This window comes from Ictalurus furcatus, chromosome 2 (assembly GCF_023375685.1).
Source record: "Ictalurus furcatus strain D&B chromosome 2, Billie_1.0, whole genome shotgun sequence".
Taxonomy (NCBI): Eukaryota; Metazoa; Chordata; class Actinopteri; order Siluriformes; family Ictaluridae; genus Ictalurus; species Ictalurus furcatus.
Window position 1 is genome coordinate 12214026 of NC_071256.1, and position 18975 is coordinate 12233000.

General features: G+C 39.8%; 2 protein-coding genes across 4 annotated transcripts; one reads left to right on the forward strand and one right to left on the reverse strand.

Annotated features, from left to right (window-relative positions):
- Positions 1–4106: 4106 nt before the first annotated feature.
- On the reverse strand, positions 4107–14135 carry ndufab1b (NADH:ubiquinone oxidoreductase subunit AB1b). Its single transcript, XM_053648354.1, has 5 exons — positions 13967–14135; positions 11662–11784; positions 8250–8337; positions 6827–6936; positions 4107–4234 (listed from the first exon to the last, which is right to left on the reverse strand). The coding sequence occupies exons 1-4, from the start codon at positions 14102–14104 to the stop codon at positions 6845–6847; spliced, it is 441 nt and encodes a 146-aa protein (XP_053504329.1). The 5' UTR covers positions 14105–14135; the 3' UTR covers positions 4107–4234; positions 6827–6844.
- Positions 14136–14208: 73 nt separating this feature from the next.
- On the forward strand, positions 14209–18084 carry rpusd1 (RNA pseudouridine synthase domain containing 1). Of its 3 annotated transcripts, XM_053648298.1 has the most exons (7): positions 14209–14239; positions 14525–14586; positions 15120–15306; positions 15449–15572; positions 16727–16829; positions 17124–17225; positions 17597–18084. In XM_053648298.1, the coding sequence occupies exons 3-7, from the start codon at positions 15125–15127 to the stop codon at positions 17992–17994; spliced, it is 909 nt and encodes a 302-aa protein (XP_053504273.1). In that variant the 5' UTR covers positions 14209–14239; positions 14525–14586; positions 15120–15124; the 3' UTR covers positions 17995–18084. The 3 variants fall into 3 exon arrangements, with proteins under 3 accessions (XP_053504273.1, XP_053504282.1, XP_053504291.1); XM_053648307.1 differs by lacking the exon at positions 14209–14239 and having other exon boundaries at positions 14399–14581; XM_053648316.1 differs by lacking the exons at positions 14209–14239; positions 17124–17225 and having other exon boundaries at positions 14399–14586.
- The last annotated feature ends 891 nt before the right edge of the window (positions 18085–18975 follow it).

An 18975-nucleotide genomic window follows, 5' to 3' on the forward strand; every position in this document is an offset into this window, starting at 1 on the left:
TTATTTTGGACACAATACCTGGAGCACGTGGCAGGGCATCCAGGCTGTTACAAATTATAAGGGGAACTGAAACATATGCATAAACACAGATACTACTCTTCTGGATAGACTCAATATCTTCTACGAACACTTTGGTGACATGAATAAAGGCATATCTTCTAGATCACCATGCAGAGAGTGCCCTCCGTCACTAGACAACACTTTGGCCATCGCACTCCAATCAGCTCTGGAACACCTAGACAACCCTAACACCTACGACTCATAGGATCCTATCTCCCCCCCACAGACACACTATTCACCCGCCACTGCCGGAACAAAGCTAGGGCCATTCTCAAAGACCCCCATCACTCAGGTCACTCTTTGTTCACATGGAGGATCTCAGGTTACCACCTCAGACATCACAGACCAGAGAACATCAAAGCTTACCACAAGTGCTACCATAACAGCTTTTTTTCAGCGGTTACCAGATGATACCTTCTCCCCCAACTCACATCCTCAATCATTTAAGGATTCACTCTCTAAGTAACTTTTCCCTTATTTACACACACACACATACATAGCAAACAGATCATAAATGCTACTGTCATAGTGCAATATATAGCTACTGGAGGCAACTGGCTGAACAAATTGTATAGCTTTTATTAGGTTGCTGGATATTTATTGTTATTGTATTTGTTGTCTTGAATCTTGAGCTTAAATCTACTACAATGTCACTACACACTGCAGAAAAACTAGTTCATGCTTTTCTTATCTCTAGGTTGGATTTTTGTAATGCCTTACTGTCTGGATGTTCCAGGAGATGCATAAATAAGATGCAGTTAGTCCAGAATGCAGCAGCTAAAGTCCTTACTGGAACCAGTATATATGACCACATCACCCATGTCTTATCCACCCTGCATGGGCTCCCAATCAAATTTCACATTGATTATAAAATACCACTATTGAACTATAAAGCACTGACTGATCTCACACCGCAGTACCTGAGCAAACTATTGGTCTTTTATGATCTGCCACACCTACGTTCACAAGGTACATGCTATTTGTTGGTACCTTGAATAGTGAAGGCTACAGCAAGTGGTAGATCTTTCTCTTACAAAGCTCCACAGTTATGGCACAGCCTTCCAATTAGTGTTTTGCACTCAGACACAGTCTCAGTGTTTAAGTCCAGGCTGAAAAAATATGTGTTTAGTCAAGGCTTTTGTGAATAGTTTTTTCTTAAGTAAAGGAGCAGATCTAGAGGGTTCCTGGGCATAGAGTGTCGTGGTAAACTGGGATGTTCGGATGCTGTTGCCCCTCCTCAACCTCACGTGTTCACTCAGGTTTATTGATGGTGGAGTGGCTGGTACCAGGGTGTACTCATATCTGTGTCCCCTCCTGGCTCTCCCTTTTAATTATGCTGTCATAGCTACTCTTGCCGGAGTCCCTGCTTGCACACTGCACACATTGTCCTTAACCATTACGGGACAATATGCATACCCAATAATCTCAAACTGCTTACACACTTGCACTTTTTGACGATGTAGTACACAGTTATTGAAGGGAATGATTTATAATCGTAGTGTCCCTTGTAACCCCAATGAGGATGGGTTCCCTTTTGAGTCTGGTTCCTCTCAAGGTTTCTTCCTCAGATCATCTCAGGGAATTTTTCCTCGCTACCGTCACCACTGGCTTACTTAATAGGGATACATTTATAAATGAAAACTTTTATATATTTCTGTAAAGCTGCTTTGTAACAATGTTCATTGGTAAAAGCGCTATACAAATGAAAATTTAAATCGAATTGAAATTGAAAAGTAATTGGAGAATTGACTGCTCAGCTGTTCCATGACCAGTTGTGTGTTATTCCCTCATTATTTCACTTACAAGTAAGCAGATAAGTGGTCTCAAACTGATTTCAAGTATGGCATTTGCATTTGGAATCTGTTGTTGTTAACTCTCAATATGAAAGCCGAAGAACAGTCACTGCCAGTGAAGCATACCATCATTAGTCTGAACAATCAAAACAAACTCAGTGCAGAAATAGCACAAACATTAGGTGTGGCCAAATAAACTATTTGGTACATTCTTAAAAAGAAAGACACACAGGCAAACTCAGGAACTCCAAAAGGCCTGTAAGAGCATGTAAAACAACTGTGGTAGATGACAGAAAAATTCTTTCCATGGTGAAGAATATCCCCTTCACAAGAGTTGGCCAGGTCAAGAACACCTTCCATGAAGTAGGTGGATCTGTGTCAAAGTCAACAACCAGGAGAAGTCTTTGCCAGAGTACTGTAGGGTTTACCACAAAGTGTGGCTTAGCAGTGGATTACAAGATCAAAAACATCAAAAAATTCCAAAGAAACCTTATAAAAATTCAACATTGTTGCCTGTGATGGGTTAACTCATTTTGTTAACGGTTATATAAATGATCACATGCCATTCAGCCCATAAAAGAGTTAAATGGGCTAAATGGCATGTTGGTACATCATATTTTGATGGAATACAATGGCCTAAGTGTAAATTAGATATGAATGAATGGATGCAATCAGAGGACATAAAGTAAAATGAGCATCAAGAGTGTTGTTATACTACCGAAGATCATGGCGATGATAAATATAAAAGATTCCCTCATCTTATTTGCTTAAGTGTAGTATGGGATGGGTTTTAAAAGACACTGCTGTGAGGATGTAAACACAGGGAGTGAGACAGAGAAAGAAAGACTTCCTTAAATTCCTCAAAAACACACCCATCTGCACAAGCTCAAGATAGTGCTGAAGGGAACCAGGGAGAGAAAGACAGAGCGCGAGAGAGAGAGAGAGAGAGAGAGAGAGAGAGAGAAGCAGAGGTGTGTGTTCACTCGGCTTCAACACAATGAACGTTTTGTCTGGCTCTCATGGTGTGGGGCTGAGCAAAGGAACAAGTGTGACCCAAGGTGTCCCAAGTGTGTGCGTGTGCATATTAGTCTTTAACAAAGACAAGCATTCAGACAAACTCAGCGTTGCTCAGGAGGGGTGGAGTCAACCCAGACACACCCACCTGATACATATTCATTACCTCTGACAGTCCTCTCTCTCTGTTTCTCTCAGTCTTCCTGTGTCTTGTGTCACCTTGACTTTCTCCTGTTGTGGTGTCTTCCTGTCACTTGTCCCCTTTCTCTTATTTTGTGTATGCCTCTCATTTCTGTCTTGCTCTCTCGATTTCCTAATTTACAAAAAAAAAACAAAAAAAACCTGCACCTCTGCAGAAATCTCTTGAAAGCCTGGTAAACCACACACACACACACACACACACACACACACACACACACACACACAGAGCTCTTCCACAGAGCTCATTTAAATTCAGTGCACACCACTCTACCCAGAAAGAGACAGGGCCCTGACACACACACACACACACACACACACACGCACGCACACACACACTGAGGTAAAGAAACCAAGGTGCCCTCTGCTGGTGCTGTTCACTGCTGTTGATGCATAATGCTAAAAATCACACACACAAACAGCTTTGTTTTTGCCTTGTACTTTCACACACCGATATTCAGTTACACAATATAGCAAGATATCCAACACACACACACACACACACACACAATGTTAGTAAAAACTTAAAGAAAAATCTACCCTGAATGACAAGCATATTAATCTTCACAATTGTGTCTAATCTTCAGTGGTATCCAAGATTTATTTTGTAATGAAATACTTAGTTGATGGTGTGCTTTCACACACACATTTTCCCATAAATAAATGACCGTTTCAGTGAAAAAAAGGATTAAAAAAAAAATAAATAATAATCTAAATAAATTCTAATATTAAAAAAAAAGTTTAAGTACAAAATGTTAATCAAAACATCTGCTTTCAGGAAAAAATAATACAAATTTAGAAAGTGATATCACAATACCTGAGATACCTCAGGAAAGTGCATTGTGAAATAACTGATCACAATATTGATATTTATTATAGTGTCATACTGCCTAGCCCCAGTGTATACTGTTTACATGTATAAACAGGTTCATCTACCATTTAAAATGGAAAGTGATCACAGATCTGTCCTCCCAAGTGTGCATCTCCTTTGCCCTTAATCTGTGAGATGAAGGTTTAAAGTTTGGACACAATGAAAGCTGATCATTTAGATTTGTTTATTGTTCAAATATGCATGACAATTGTTTTTTTTAAATTAAACACTACACAAAACTGCTGACAGAGACAGAAAGATGTTCAGGAGAGAAATGGTGCCTGTCCAAACTCTTAGCCTGTGGAAAGAATGAGAAAAACATGTAACCAACCAATAAGATGACAAAACAATAACTAACATGTTTTCATCCACGCAAATTAAATAGTTTCTCATTTCTCAGACTACTAGTTTAGTTTACACACTAGTTTACACACTAATAGTTTCTCACACTACTACATTATTGACATACAACAGGCCTCGTAAATCAAGCTGGATATGAACAGATTTATTTGTATATCGTTAGTAGAAGCATTTACACAAGAAATTTGGCATTTATTAAAAAAATTATTTAAAAAAAATCGCATATTTTGTGGAAAAACTTCTGAGAAGACTAAAGAATGTAAACCTCAACTGATCAGCTTCAAATCATATACAGTATCTCACAAAAGTGAGTAGACCCCTCCCATTTTTGTAAATATTTGATTATATCTTTTAATGTGACAACACTGAAGAAATGACTCTTTGCTACAATGTAAAGTAGTGAGTGTACAGCTTGTGTAACAGTGTAAATTTGTTGTTCCCTCAAAATAACTCAACACACAGCCATTAATGTCTAAACCGCTGGCAACAAAAGTGAGTACACCCCTAACTGAAAATGTCCAAATTGGGCCCAAAGTGTCAATATTTTGTGTGGCCACCATTATTTTCCAGCACTGCCTTAACCCTCTTGGGCATGGAGTTCACCAGAGCTTCACAGGTTGCCACTGAAGTCCTCTTCTACTCTTCCATGACGACATCACGGAGCTGGTGGATGTTAGAGACCTTGTGCTCCTCCACCTTCCGTTTGAGGATGCCCCACAGATGCTCAATAGGGTTTAGGTCTGGAGACATGCTTGGCCAGTCCATCACCTTCACCCTCAGCTTCTTTAGCAAGGCAGTGGTCGTCTTGGAGGTGTGTTTGGGGTCGTTATCATGCTGGAATACTGCATACTGATCATGCTCTGCTTCAGTATGTCACAGTACATGTTGGCATTCATGGTTCCCTCAATGAACTGTAGCTCCCCAGTGCCGGCAGCACTCATGCAGCCCCAGACCATGAAACTCCCACCACCATGCTTGACTGTAGGCAAGACACACTTGTCTTTGTACTCCTCACCTGGTTGCTGCCACACACACTTGACACCATCTGTACCAAATAAGTTTATCTTGGTCTCATCAGACCACAGGACATGGTTTCAGTAATCCATGTCCTTAGTCTGCTTGACTTCAGCAAAATGTTTGCGGGCTTTCTTGTGCATCATCTTTAGAAGAGGCTTCCTTCAGGGACGACAGCCATGCAGACCAATTTGATGCAGTGTGTGGCGTATGGTCTGAGCACTGACAGGCTAACCCCCAACCCCTTCAACCTCTGCAGCAATGCTGGCAGCACTCATACGTCTATTTCCCAAAGACAACCTCTGGATATGATGCTGAGCACGTGCACTCAACTTCTTTGGTCGACCATGGCAAAGCCTGTTCTGAGTGGAACCTGTCCTGTTAAACCACTGTATGGTCTTGGCCATCGTGCTGCAGCTCAGTGTCAGGGTCTTGCCAATCTTCTTATAGCCTAGGCCATCTTTATGTAGAGCAACAATTCTTTTTTTCGGATCCTCAGAGAGTTCTTTGCCATGAGGTGCCATGTTGAACTTCCAGTGACCAGTATGAGGGAGTGTGAGAGTGGTGACACCAAATTTAACACACCTGCTCCCCATTCACACCTGAGACCTTGTAACACTAACAAGTCACATGACACTGGGGAAGGAAAATGGCTAATTGGGCCCAATTTGGACATTTTCATTTAGGGGTGTACTCACTTTTGTTGCCAGCGGTTTAGACATTAATGGCTGTATGTTGAGTTATTTTGAACAGCTTATGTATTTTAATTACACACAAATTTCACTGAAATTTTGTACAAACCCATATTATAGGAATGAACTAATGAAGGGCATGTAATGTAACGTAACAGTTTCCCTGCATGATTGCTTGGTGTCCATGATCAAAGCATTTTCTGTTCACCTTTTCTGTAATTCAGCTCCAGATTTTGGTCTTTTCAGGGGCTGTGATGCTGTCAAATAATATATAGTTTTATTGGTGTATACTTTCACTTCTTCCTCTGAGAAAGTCTTTTTGCCGTTTTCTCATCATTTCAGCTGTATAAGCTTTTTCCTTTTATGGAGTATTGTGGGCGTTACCAAACGCAAACCAGCTGTGCCGTGCAGACACCTGGTAGTTTACGGGTGGTTAGCATTCATCAACATACTCAAGCATGTATGAAGAGTGTTTCCAAAACCTTCTCAAATCTGCTGCAAGATTTCGAGCTCGGTTCAGCTTACACAAACATTTCCGTACAACTTTACCAAAAGATTGATAAATGAGGCCCAATGTTACTAATGTTTCTCACAGGGCATACCAAACTGCCTTTCTGACTTCTTTTCTCTGAAACTGAAACTCAATGGAACAGAAATGATCCGACTACTGGCTGAGGAATCTCTTATGCTAGACCTTTAAATCTTTTCGTCCCCGAAGAGCAGAATAAAGGCAGGAGTGTTTACGGAAGTCGTTAGGAGTTTGCTCATCAAGGTTGTGCATTAGAGAAACGTGGATGGAAACACAGTTAAAGAGGAAACCTTACATGTAAAGCGAGGCTTGGTTATTTGTCGACGTCCTTTTTACTTGCGATGTACTGGACGACTTCCGCAGGAGTCAGGAGCTTTTCTGCTTCTGTATCTGGAATCTCAAATCCTGCAGGAAACGCAGTTAATCAGATTTAAACACTAGCACTTAATCAGTATGTTTACATGGACAGCAATAATCTAATTATTGAGCTTATTCTGAAGAAGGCAATATTCTGATTAAGGTGTTTACATGAGTCGCTTTTAGAATACTCCTTTCATGTACCCGTTTTACATGTTATAGAACATAGATCGATTAACGGCACACGTCATTACGTCCCCAGGCCACGCCGTCCGACGTTCCTCCAGAATTTCACGTATCAACATACAGTTCGGTTTCGCTACGGTACCGTATACAGTTTTGAATGTTTCATTTTTAATTTTACAAACGCTTCAAGTGCAGTTAATTATTTGTCATGCTATACGTGCAAATAGACGACTGCTTCAAGCCATGGGCTGCGTCCCAAACCGCATATTTACCTGCTATATAGTAGCCGAGACACATGTATTTCACCTACTACATAGTAAGTAAGTACGTGGTTTCGGAAGCAGACGTGCTCTCGTTTGCTGTAAAACGGTTGAGCACAGCCGTGTGTGTACGTGTCCTGTTGCAAAATCGGTGAAAACTCCCACACGACATTAATAATGTGATTAAGGTGTTTACATGTCTGTAATGCACTTCCATAATGCGACTAAAACAGGAATACTCCACATGTCTTAATTCGATTTGTGTTTACTTCGAGTATGACTTTAATCGGATTAAGGTCATCAATAGTTGCAGTTTACATGATAGTTTCTTAATCCGAGTTTCGTCTTAATTGGGTTAATATTGGATTATCGTTGTCCATGTAAACGTACTGACTGATAATGCAGTATAAAATACTTATGTTAATGTTCTTAGTGACATTCTTTAGTCTTATTAACTTGGAGAAAAAATGAGCTGTAAACTACTATTTACAGCTGCTACATAACTTGTGTTGATGTCCACAACATTAAATGTAACTATAAATGAATTAAAAAAAATCAAATAAATATAAAGTAATAATCGTTGGCAAACTGCTATGGTATAAGAGGAAAAAGCTTTATTTTTTCTAAAAAAAAAATCATGGTGGTAGGGGCATCACATTTTTTTTATTTTCCTACAAAAGCACGCCCTCTTGTATTTATTCCTTACTTAGCATGTGCTTCTACCAGGCAGATTAGCATCAAGTTAAAATGTGTTAGTGTGGTTTTTATTGTTGCGTATAACATTTAAGTTATCATAAATGGGCATTTTCTTTATTCTCGGAAACCTAGAATTTGTAATGCTGCAAGGTTATATGGCATTTATTGTCTTCCTCCATGAAAACAGGAAGCTGTAAGCAGATATTTCGATGCACTGACCAAACTCGTCTTCCATCGCCATGATGATCTCCACCTGATCCAAACTATCCAGTCCCAAATCCTTCATAAAGTGAGATGATGACTGAAGCTGTGATGTGGAAAAATGACACTTAATTAGCTTGCATCATTCACTATGCACACTCCACTCTACCAAACAGGAACAACTGTGGGTAGAAACCATTATTTCCGTTACAGAGGTTGTGTTCAGGTTCACGTTGAGCTGAAAACAGCAAGGCATGCGACTTCTCACTTTTCATTTCAGATGGCTCTCAACATGCAGACCTGCATCTCGGCCAGCTTCTCTATCCACCTAGAGTTGGAGGTGTAGATGTCCTTCAATATCCATCCTTCCCAACAATCGACCTTGTTCCGATTTACAGCACTACATCATCTTCTCCAATCATGCCGAGTTGGGCATCTGGAGCTTTGCGCCCACCTGGTCTTAGCATATCTTTAATATCATGTAGCCTAGAGATATTAGCTATATCACTTCAGTACAGGAATTCCTCAGGACTCGCATGACATGCTTTCTCAGAAAAGCCTATCATGGCATAAGTTATCAAGATATCAATATTATAACGTCCTTTTGTTCAGTCCAACTACTGACCACAGAATATCATGTCAGGGTTCTATGGTAACAATTTATTTTAGAAGCACTTGTGCTCCTAATTACAAACATTTTGGAGCACAAGTTTATTTGTTTTCATCTTTTTAAGAGATGGAAATGTTAATGTGCCACAATATAACACACAAGTAGGCATGAGAAAACTTGAGCTGGCCAATTATGACAGAATTTAGGAACATAGTGTGAGCCATGACAAATTAATTTACCTTCTGATAAACTAAATATAATATTTTCAGTTAATTTTACAGACTGTATGCAAAAAAAAACAACAACTGTTTACCTGTTCCACCTTGTAAACAAATACAATAAACCTCAATGTTCAGTGTTTGAAGTCTGCTCCTCTTAAATATATTTAAAGCTACACTATTAGACATTTTCCACTGTCATGGTTCTGGGTTGGAGTCAGTTCTCGAACCACACTGTGTATATTGTGTATATATATGAATAATCTCATATAGGATGTGATTGGGTGAGTTCATTTACCCATCAGATGCAAAGTGCTTTAGTTTAATGGTGTTCATTATTCTCCGATCAGGATTTTTACAGCCAATACCGATCCAGATACCAATCTTTTTAAATTAAAATAATAGCAATTACAAATACTGTTGGTTAATTGATAAATAAACAGCATAACATGATCCATATTAGGAAAAAGGTTAATATCCCTTTAAGGAAATAGCAAACTAAGCTTAATGTCAAATTGATGTTTAATTACTATGGGTTGCATTTAATATCATTTCATTTCTCATTTTATTTATATTTTAAGAATTTGTTATATCTATTTTTTTATATTAAATGATTTACTTATAACTAAGCACATTTTCTGTCTTTACATTTTATTAGTTTTTTGTTTGGTTTTGGGGGATTAAATCAAAACATGGAAACTGGAGTTGACTTTTCTAGTGATATCTGGCAACCGTGAGTTTAAAAGAAGTGAATATGCTATTAGAGTTAGTGAAGGAGAGCAGCAGTGTTCTGTATGTTTACAGACTGAACAGTTGCTACTCTTGATTATGATTGGTGAGGAATTATTTAAGAAAGAAGTTTGAATTAACCCCACCTTGCAGCATTCGCATTATTATTAATTTACTCGCCGTGGCTACATGAGCATGTCACAGTGGAAGGTTCAGGTCATTTTGGATGATCAGTAAAAGATGACAGTTTGTGAGATCGGCAAGTTGAGAGAAGCAGATGATGTGCAGTGTTACTCTCGTCATCATAATGGCTTCTCTGCCATATTTGCACACTTGTTCGGTTGACTGAGGAGATGAAAAGCAGTGTGAAAGTAACTTTTGCGCGGTGTAGATGCATTTTGGAGTTGTAGTTTTTATTCCGATTGTATTATACAACTCCGAACAGGTCACTCGCACCAGTGCGAATATATATTTTTTCACAGTCGCACAAAGTACTTTTCAGTCGCAAATGCGAGTGAAATGGTCGCACTGTAGAGCCCTGCATGTGCTGGACCATTTTAACCACTATCAATGAAGTACAGGCTCACACAACAATTTGCATCTTTAACTAAAGGACGTTCGGCATATCCTTGTCCGATATCTATCTATACTCAAAAGTCAAGGTGGAGGACTGAGCCCTGTGTCTCCAGTCCTTACATAAAAACTTAAAAGACCTACCTTTTCAGACATTATCTAGGACAACCCTTCATTACACCGCTCTCCATATACTTTCACGTACTGACTGCTTTTTATTTTCTAAACCTGGTTTTAAATGTTGGTGAACTTATTCAAGTCAGGTACTTGGGTTTGAAATTGTCCTTTTTTGTTAATCAAATAGACCACTAGTGGCTGCACAAACCCACATTAGTCTCTAGTCTTGGAGTTAATGAATCCTTAAAGATTCTACGAAAACTCTGTACTGTATCGCTCCGCCCCGTTTGCTCTTTTCATTGTCGCTCTACTGTAGCTAACAGCATCTACCAAAGGAATAAATATAAATGCAAACTCACAGTTGGGTTTTCAGTGTCAGCTTTTTTGCCATATTTAAAATTGCCACCCTACATGCTATCCTTCTTCCCTTCACTCAGGGTTTATGTGCACCATGTAGTAGAGTAATACAGACCACCAAACAGTATACCACAGCCACAGTGAAACAAAGACAATAATACAGTATGATGAACAGTACAACACGGCAACAGGAAGTATGATGAAAGCAGTATGAAGTTTATATATACACTGCATCACGAAGTGGCAAAAATGTCAGGATATCTGGCAACGTCTGGTTATCTGTCTGCCTGTCTATATATTTGTCTTTCAATCAGCTTTATCCTATGAAGAAACATTTCTATCCTGATGGGAGTGGTCTCATCCACAATGACCCCGCCCACATCCACACAGAGTACAATGTCTCACTGACTGGTTTGATGAGGTAATTGAAGTAAATCTCATTCTATGGCCAATAGATCACAATCCAATTGGGAGATTTTGGATGGAACGTGCTGGATAGCGCGCTCCAAACACCAAGTGCAGGAATATCTTTTGCAAGAATGTCTTTTGGAAGTTCTCATCCTACAGTACAGATCCAGAGACTTGTATAATCTGTACCAAAGAGCTTTGAAGCTGTTCGGGCCGCCTGACATTGCCCGAAACCTTAGTTTATGATTACCTGTCTAGCCAAATGTATCCATATACACCTACTCAACCATCTAGCTCTACATGTCTATTTGATAAAATATGCATAATGCATGCAGGGAATGACTGCATATTCAGCTCTTTTTTTCCCCCATGGAGTCATCTTGTTACTTCTAACAAGTGTGAGGATATGAGCTCATACCGTTTCTGGCTTGATTTTGTCGTACTGTTGAAGGACATTCATGACACGCTCTTCGATGATCTGCAGGGTTAGTGGCGGCGAATCGCAATACTGCCGACACAGCTGCAGCGCAGGACTGGGGACCTACAGACGTAAAAACAACAAATATGGTCGTCATCATGTGTGATCAATTAATACGAAAGCCAACAACAGGTCCAAGTGTGCACACGATCTTTTCCTTAGTCTGGATGTAGTCGATCAACCAAGACAGGTTTAGCATCTGAGTTTTGTACCGGAGATGCAAGGAATAATTTAGACAGCAAGCACGAGAAGCTTACAGCCTCCTTTGCTTGTTACACAGGCCTCAGGTTTCAAAGGTTTAAAGGAAAAGTTGACACATTAACAACGTTTAGACTTAAATATTTGATGCGCGTAGAGATTCTGGTGCCAATTTGTTGGCTGATGCTGTATTTTCAATATTCCCGAGAGATCACTAGCTCAGTTGCAATGGTGCTTTGGTAGTAGAAAAAAAAATGTCAACAATCTCAAACATAAGTGCTGACTATATCAGCCTTTGCTGTTAGCTTCGAAAAAACAAAAGACTGGAGATCATCTTTTCCCTCACTCAGCATTTTCCAGTAAACAGTGGACTCAAAGTTCCAGAATACAACACAGCTATACGACGATGTCATGCTGAATTACAGCTGAGGCTAGTTAGTGATCTACAACGTGATGGCGGTATTAGACTTAAAGTTGAAGCTTTGAAAGATGCAGATGAGGAGGTGAGAGCGCTGGACAGACTAAAGCGCCGCTGCATCACTGTCTTTATGGTAGAGATGAAGCGAGAGCTAAATCCCACCAGTGCCACTATCAGCGGGTACACGAACAGCATCGTGGGTAATGTAGGTAACTGTCACTCAGAGTGGTGGAAAATGTTGACGTCGACGTTTTAAAAAGTCAACTCGGAATTTCAGTACAAAATAAATCTTGGACATCACTGAAGATCACATGCTATTTATAAAGCTTAACGTGCAAGTTCTTTTGTTTGGTTCTTCAGGGTGGTTGTTCTTTTACTCGGACAAGCTGAATTAGCTCAGAGTTTCTCAATTTACTGAACAGTTCTACTGCTTCAATCCCAAACACACCTGAACTCAGTGGGTACAAATGCTTCATATTTTGCATACCTGGTTCACGTGAAATACACGATATGGTTTAGGGACATCTGACCATCACTCCCACATGTGGGTCTTCAACAAACCGATGCCACAAAATTGGAAGCACAGGGTTGTGTAGAACGTCATGGTATGCTGTAGCATTACAATTTCCCTTAAATAGTACTAAGAGGCCCAAACCTATTCCTGCATGACATTGCCCCTGTGCACAAAGCGAGCTCCGTGAAGACATGATTTGCCAAGGTTGGAGTGGAAAACTCGAGTGGCCTGCACAGAGCCCTGACCTCAACCCCACTGAACATCTTTTGGGCTGGATTTGAACACTTTTCCTCTGACGTCACTAATGCTAATTGGCTGACCGGACACAAATCCCTACAGCCATTGTTCCAAAATCTAGTGGAAAGCCTTTGCAGAAGACTACAGGCTGTTACGGCAGATAAGAGAGGACCACCTCTATTTTTAACGCCCATGGTTTTGGAATGGGATGTTCAACATGTTCATCATATAGGTGAGATGGTCAGATGTGTCAACATACTTTTGGCCATATACAAATCTAGAAGCCTTACTGAATTTACTCGTTTAATAAAATTAAGGTTGGACCATCTTGGATCATGCGACAGCTCAAGTGTCCCTGTTTGATCTGAAGTTTCATATATGTTCACAAGGGTTTCCTCTGTATTCCCTGGTTACCTCCCAAAAAAGTCTGCCAGCAGGTGGACTGCTTTAAGTTGGCAATAGGTGTGAAAGTCTGTGTGCAACGGACTTGCATCTCATCCAGGATGTATTCCCGCCTCAGGCTAGTGTTCCTGGGTCAGACTTCAGATCCACTGACAAGGATGAATGAACAAATCATCATGTATGTTCAGAGTTGAATAGACTTTGGTGATTCAGTTAAATAGATAATGATCAGCTGTATGTTCAATCAGGAAAATCACAAACTGTGGCATATTCATTGCTGAAACATAAATGATTGGTGATCCCTGTGCACCTTTGTTTCTATTACACAGACGTACATCTACACAGAAAACAGCATGAGCATGATCTGAGCATTATGTCCTACACACACTGTTCAGTGCAGCAAAGACATTACAGGGTCACTGCATTAATCCAGCACAAGGCCGTTATGGCGGAAATGATGCGTTATAAAGACTCACCCGTAACACCTCCGTCCAGTTTGCTGGCTGTTTAAACGGAACCAGAGTCAGTGATCTTTGGCTGGCGGATTTTATGACTCCGCTGTGCTGTAATAACCTTACAGAGCGGATGCAGTGCACGAGTACTCGGGACGCCATGTCTGTTGAAACTCTTTTACCCAAAATGCATAGCAGCAAAATATAACACCGGAGTCGGCATGGGCGTGCGCATGCGCACAGAGCCTGCTCTGACTCACACCCCAAGTTTCCCTTGGATTTAATTACACATTTCAGGTTAATGAAAAGAAAAAAAACAGTCAGCGTATTTGCTTGAATATATTAATTTAGATGTTTAACTTACTAAGAAAGAAAACCTACAAAAATTAAAAACTCTTACTTTGAAAGAATACCGGAAATAGCATGTTCCTCACTACAGTACAATAACAACTGGCTTTCACATAGATGTTGATGTGTTCAGTTTTATCAGTTTATATATATATTTATAAATATATATATATGTTGTTGTTGTTTTTTTTATTAAGTTCAAGAATTTTTATTTAATCCACGCTTATTTTCCAGAATATTCCGTTGGTCGGTGAGGAATATAAGAGGTTTAGCGCTCGCGTGAATCTAAATGTGAGGTCAGTGTTGGTGGAGCTGTCAAAAATTTTGTCACAGTTTTATTACACTTGATCAATAAATAAATAAATGTTTTCAGATATTTGATAAATATATATTTTTTGAAAAGTTAACCTACTCGCGGAAAGAGATAGAATAAATAGATAAAGTTCTAGATTTGTAGGAATAGTGACCCAAACATTTCAATTGAATCTTAAAATGGCGGCACAAAATGTAAGAATGTAGCCTGAGGACACTTCATGATATGGTGACAGTGCAAATAATTTTCTTATTCAGCAGCAGAATTAGTGATTTAAAAATATAAGAATGCATTTTATGTAATTTAATATATATATATATATATATATATATATATATATATATATATATATATATATATATATAATCTGTATAATATATGTACAACTTTGAATTTTACTTCCAGTGTACATGTGTTATGTCACTGTACTTTTATTGACAGTTTGTTATTTGTGTGAAGTGACACAAAGCTGTAAGAGGAACCTAACAAAAAGATGTTTATGATGTTAATAATCAGGTGGCATGGAGCCGGTGAGTGTGGAGAACCTGTGTGTGTTGTACCACAGTGCCGATTACCTGGTGCTCAATAAACACTGGGACATTCGCATCGACAGCAAACTGTGGAGTGAAACGCACACAGTGCAGAAACAACTGATGTATCGGTTCCCTCAGCTCGCCGACCCTCAAACACACTACGGCTTCAGGTAAACACACGTGGATACCTTCACATAAGCACACAGATATGCACAATTTATGCTACAGCTTTGGTATACTGACCAGTTTTCAAGGAGGCACTGTAGAGTTTGACTTGGTTCTGTGTGTGGACGGTTTGTGTTCTCTGTGCAGATTCTGCCATCAGTTGGACTTTTCCACCAGCGGTGTACTGTGTGTGGCGCTGAATAAAGCAGCAGCTGGACGAGCGTATCGCTGTTTCAAAGACAGAACAGTAACCAAGGCTTATCTCGCTCTGGTATACACACACACACACATGCGTATGTCTCACCTGGCACACCTGGCACACCTGGCACACGCGGGCCTGTATTCATGAAATTCTTTGGAGTGTCTGTACAATCAAACACACATCTGGTCAGCGTGTGTGTAAGTTTGAGTGTACCGTTTTAACAACAGTCAACATCAATATCAACAATTATAGCAATTAAGTGTTCTATAAGTAATAACAATAATCAAGTTAATAATCGGAGGAACCTCATACAAAAAAATAGGTAACGAGGTTTAGCATCAACATTTGTAAATGTGAGTTGGAATGTGTAGAGCTTTATCAGTTAGTACTAGATTTTATAGCATATTTTTTTTTAGCATATCGGGACACACACCGATCATCCATAACATTAAAACCACTGACAGGTGACATGAATTACATTGATTATCTCGTTACAATGGCATCTGTCAAGAGGTTGGATATATTAAACAGCAAGTGAGCAGTCAGTTCTCAAAGTTGATGTGTTGGAAGCAAGAAAAATGGGCACGTGTATGGATCTTAGCAACTTTGATAAGGGACGAATTGTGATGGCTAGACTACCGGGTCAGAGCATCTCCAAAACATCAGGTCTTGTGGGGTGTTCCCAGTATGCAGTGGTTAGTACCTACCAAAAGTGGTCTGAGGAAGGATAACTAGTGAACCAGTGACAGGGTCATGGGCACCCAAGGCTCACTGATGCGCATGGGGAGTGAAGGTAGCCCATTTGGTCCGATCCCACAGAAGAGCTACTGTAGCACAAACTGTGAAAAAGTTAATGCTGGCTATGATAGAAAGGTGTCAGGACACACAGTGCATCACAGCTTGCTGTGTATGGGGCTGCTTAGCCGCAGACCAGGCAGAGTGCCCACTTTCACTGCTGAAAGTACCTACAATCCATGGAGCGAAGGAAGAAGGTGATCTGGTCTGAACAATCATGTTTTTAAGACAAAATACCTTTTTTAAATCAGCTTCACTAAAAATATATTTTTTTACCCTTACTTCTTTCCTGGGATCTTAGAAAACTCTACTCTGCTGAATGCCTTCTTTCTACTGGCTCACTGTTGCAGGTCCAGCATAAATTAGGGCATGTTTAAATGTAAATTAGATGTATATGAGGGTCATAAACATGTCTGATTCCTGTGCAGGTTCGAGGCACTGTGGCCGATAGCAGAATGACGCTGGACGCTGCCATCGGTAAAAATACCACTGAGGGGAAAACACACATGATGTGTGTGGAAGGCACAGAAGGTCAGAATCACGAGGACCTCACATGCACTTTTACACGGGAATTAAGCCACTGTTATATCACAGCGCTGTTGAATTCTCACATCTGATTGGTCAATAGGTGTTGATTCATTTTCTATAACAGCAGCTCTGATACTCTGACAGAGGCAAATTTGGAAAAAGCAAAACAGTACAAGTGATGATTGATTCTGTGGATGAAAATAGCTGCTCGACAAGTGGATGATCTGTTAACCTGCATCTCCGTGTAAATGAAAGTTTCATTGGTTTTCTCCCCCCCCCCCCCCATTGTGGTGGTAGGATGTGAGAATCCCAAGCCGAGCCAAACATTATTAACTGTATTAGAATATGGATCATATGATGGAGAGCCTGTTACTAAAGTTCTTCTACAGCCTCTTACAGGTAAAAAATTATCATTTCTATCACACATCTCATAGAGGGAATGTACACTCACTGTCCACCTGTTCATTTATGTAGTTATCCAATCAGTCAATCATAAGGCAGTAGCACAATGCATAAAATCGTGCAGATACAGGTCGAGAGCTTCAGTTAATGTTATGTTAATGATAATTGCATGAATGTGCATAATAAAGTGGACAGTGAGCGTATCCCTCAATATTACACACAAGATTAACTGAAGGAAACAAATCAGTAATCAATTTCTTCCCTTTTAGGACATTTATTGAAATTTTTTTTCTCTTTCCGGATGCTTTTATTATATTATAATTTATAATTTAAGTTTAGAACTGAAATCTTTACTCTTCCCCTTTTAGGACGCACCCATCAGCTCCGAGTGCACTGCAGCTCCATCGGTCACTCCATCGTAGGCGACTTCACTTACAGCCTCGGAACAGACAACGCTCCGTACCGCATGATGCTCCACGCTTACTTCCTCCGAATCCCTCTGCAGCACGAGGTCATTGAGGTCACAACTTCCGATCCCTTCGTTATCGAACTCGACCCCAAATGGACGCCAGAAACACGTGTTCAAAATCTCGAGAGCTTAATGACTGAAATAATACTGAGAACTAAAGCAGAAGAGCGACAAAGGCAGGAGGAGAAGTTAGCGCATGAAGAAGAGAAAAAGAGGAGGAGGAAGAGTGTGGAGGAGAGTGAGGAGGAACGAGCACAGTGCCAGCAATGGCTCTCTGAATGGACGCTCAGTGACTAATCATTTTATTTATTTATCATCTTGTCTTGTTGGTTGTGAACATTATTATTATTATTATTATTTTATAACAAATAAATTGGTTCATGATGATCGTGCTACTGTTTTTAAGACTCACCAGATGTTTCTCTGCATGACCATTTTCATCGTTTTAACTGTAAAAGAACATCGGTCAGAGCCGCACCATTTTTAGGATTGTGTCACCCCACTGAGGACATATCACGGTTAAACAGATCACGAGAAAATCCGAATCAAATCTTGTGTGTGAAGCTGAAACATTTATCAATGATTGATTTTTTTTTCAGGGTTACGAGCACAAAGTGCTACATGATGACCCCAATTCCCAAAAAAGTTGGGACGCTGTGTAAAAATGTAAATAAAAACAGAATGCCAGATTTGATTCACAATAGAACATAGAAAACATATCAAATGTTTAAACTGAGGAAATGTACCATTTTAAGAAAAAAATAAGTTAATTTTTAATTTGATGGCATCTCAAAAAAGTTGGGACGGGGCCAACAAAAGGCTGGAAAAGTAAGTGTCACTAGAAAGAAACAGCGGGAGGTTAATTGGAAACACATCAGTAACATGATTGGGTATAAAAAGAGTATCTTAGAGAAGCAGAGTCTTTCAGAAGTAAAGATGGACTGAGGTTCATCAATCAAAACAAATTCAGAATAATGTTCCTCAACGTAAAATTGTGAAGACTGAATATCTCATCATCTACAGTACATAATATCATCAAAAGATTCTGAGCATCTGGAGAAATCTCTGTGCACAAGGAACGAAGGTGAAAATCAATATTGCATGCCTATGATCTTCAGGCCCTCAGGCAGCACTGCATTAAAAACAGACATGATTCTATAATGGAAATCACTGCATGGGCTCAGAAACACCTCCAGAGCTCATTGTCTGTGAACACAGTTCACCATGCCATCCACAAATGCTGGTTAAAGCTCCATCATGCAAAGAAGAAGCCATATG

What these genes read in the sequence shown, in the direction of transcription:
- rpusd1 (XM_053648298.1), top strand. Translation starts at nt 15,125, where the DNA reads ATGGAGCCGGTGAGTGTGGAGAACCTGTGTGTGTTGTACCACAGTGCC. An exon ending in CCAAGGCTTATCTCGCTCTG is followed by an intron (nt 15,573 to 16,726) that starts GTATACACACAC and finishes ATTCCTGTGCAG; the next exon opens with GTTCGAGGCACTGTGGCCGA. An exon ending in GTGTGTGGAAGGCACAGAAG is followed by an intron (nt 16,830 to 17,123) that starts GTCAGAATCACG and finishes TTGTGGTGGTAG; the next exon opens with GATGTGAGAATCCCAAGCCG.
- ndufab1b (XM_053648354.1), bottom strand. Translation starts at nt 14,104, where the DNA reads ATGGCGTCCCGAGTACTCGTGCACTGCATCCGCTCTGTAAGGTTATTA. An exon ending in ACTGGACGGAGGTGTTACGG is followed by an intron (nt 11,785 to 13,966) that starts GTGAGTCTTTAT and finishes TTACGTCTGTAG; the next exon opens with GTCCCCAGTCCTGCGCTGCA. An exon ending in GGCGATGGAAGACGAGTTTG is followed by an intron (nt 6,937 to 8,249) that starts GTCAGTGCATCG and finishes CGTTTCCTGCAG; the next exon opens with GATTTGAGATTCCAGATACA.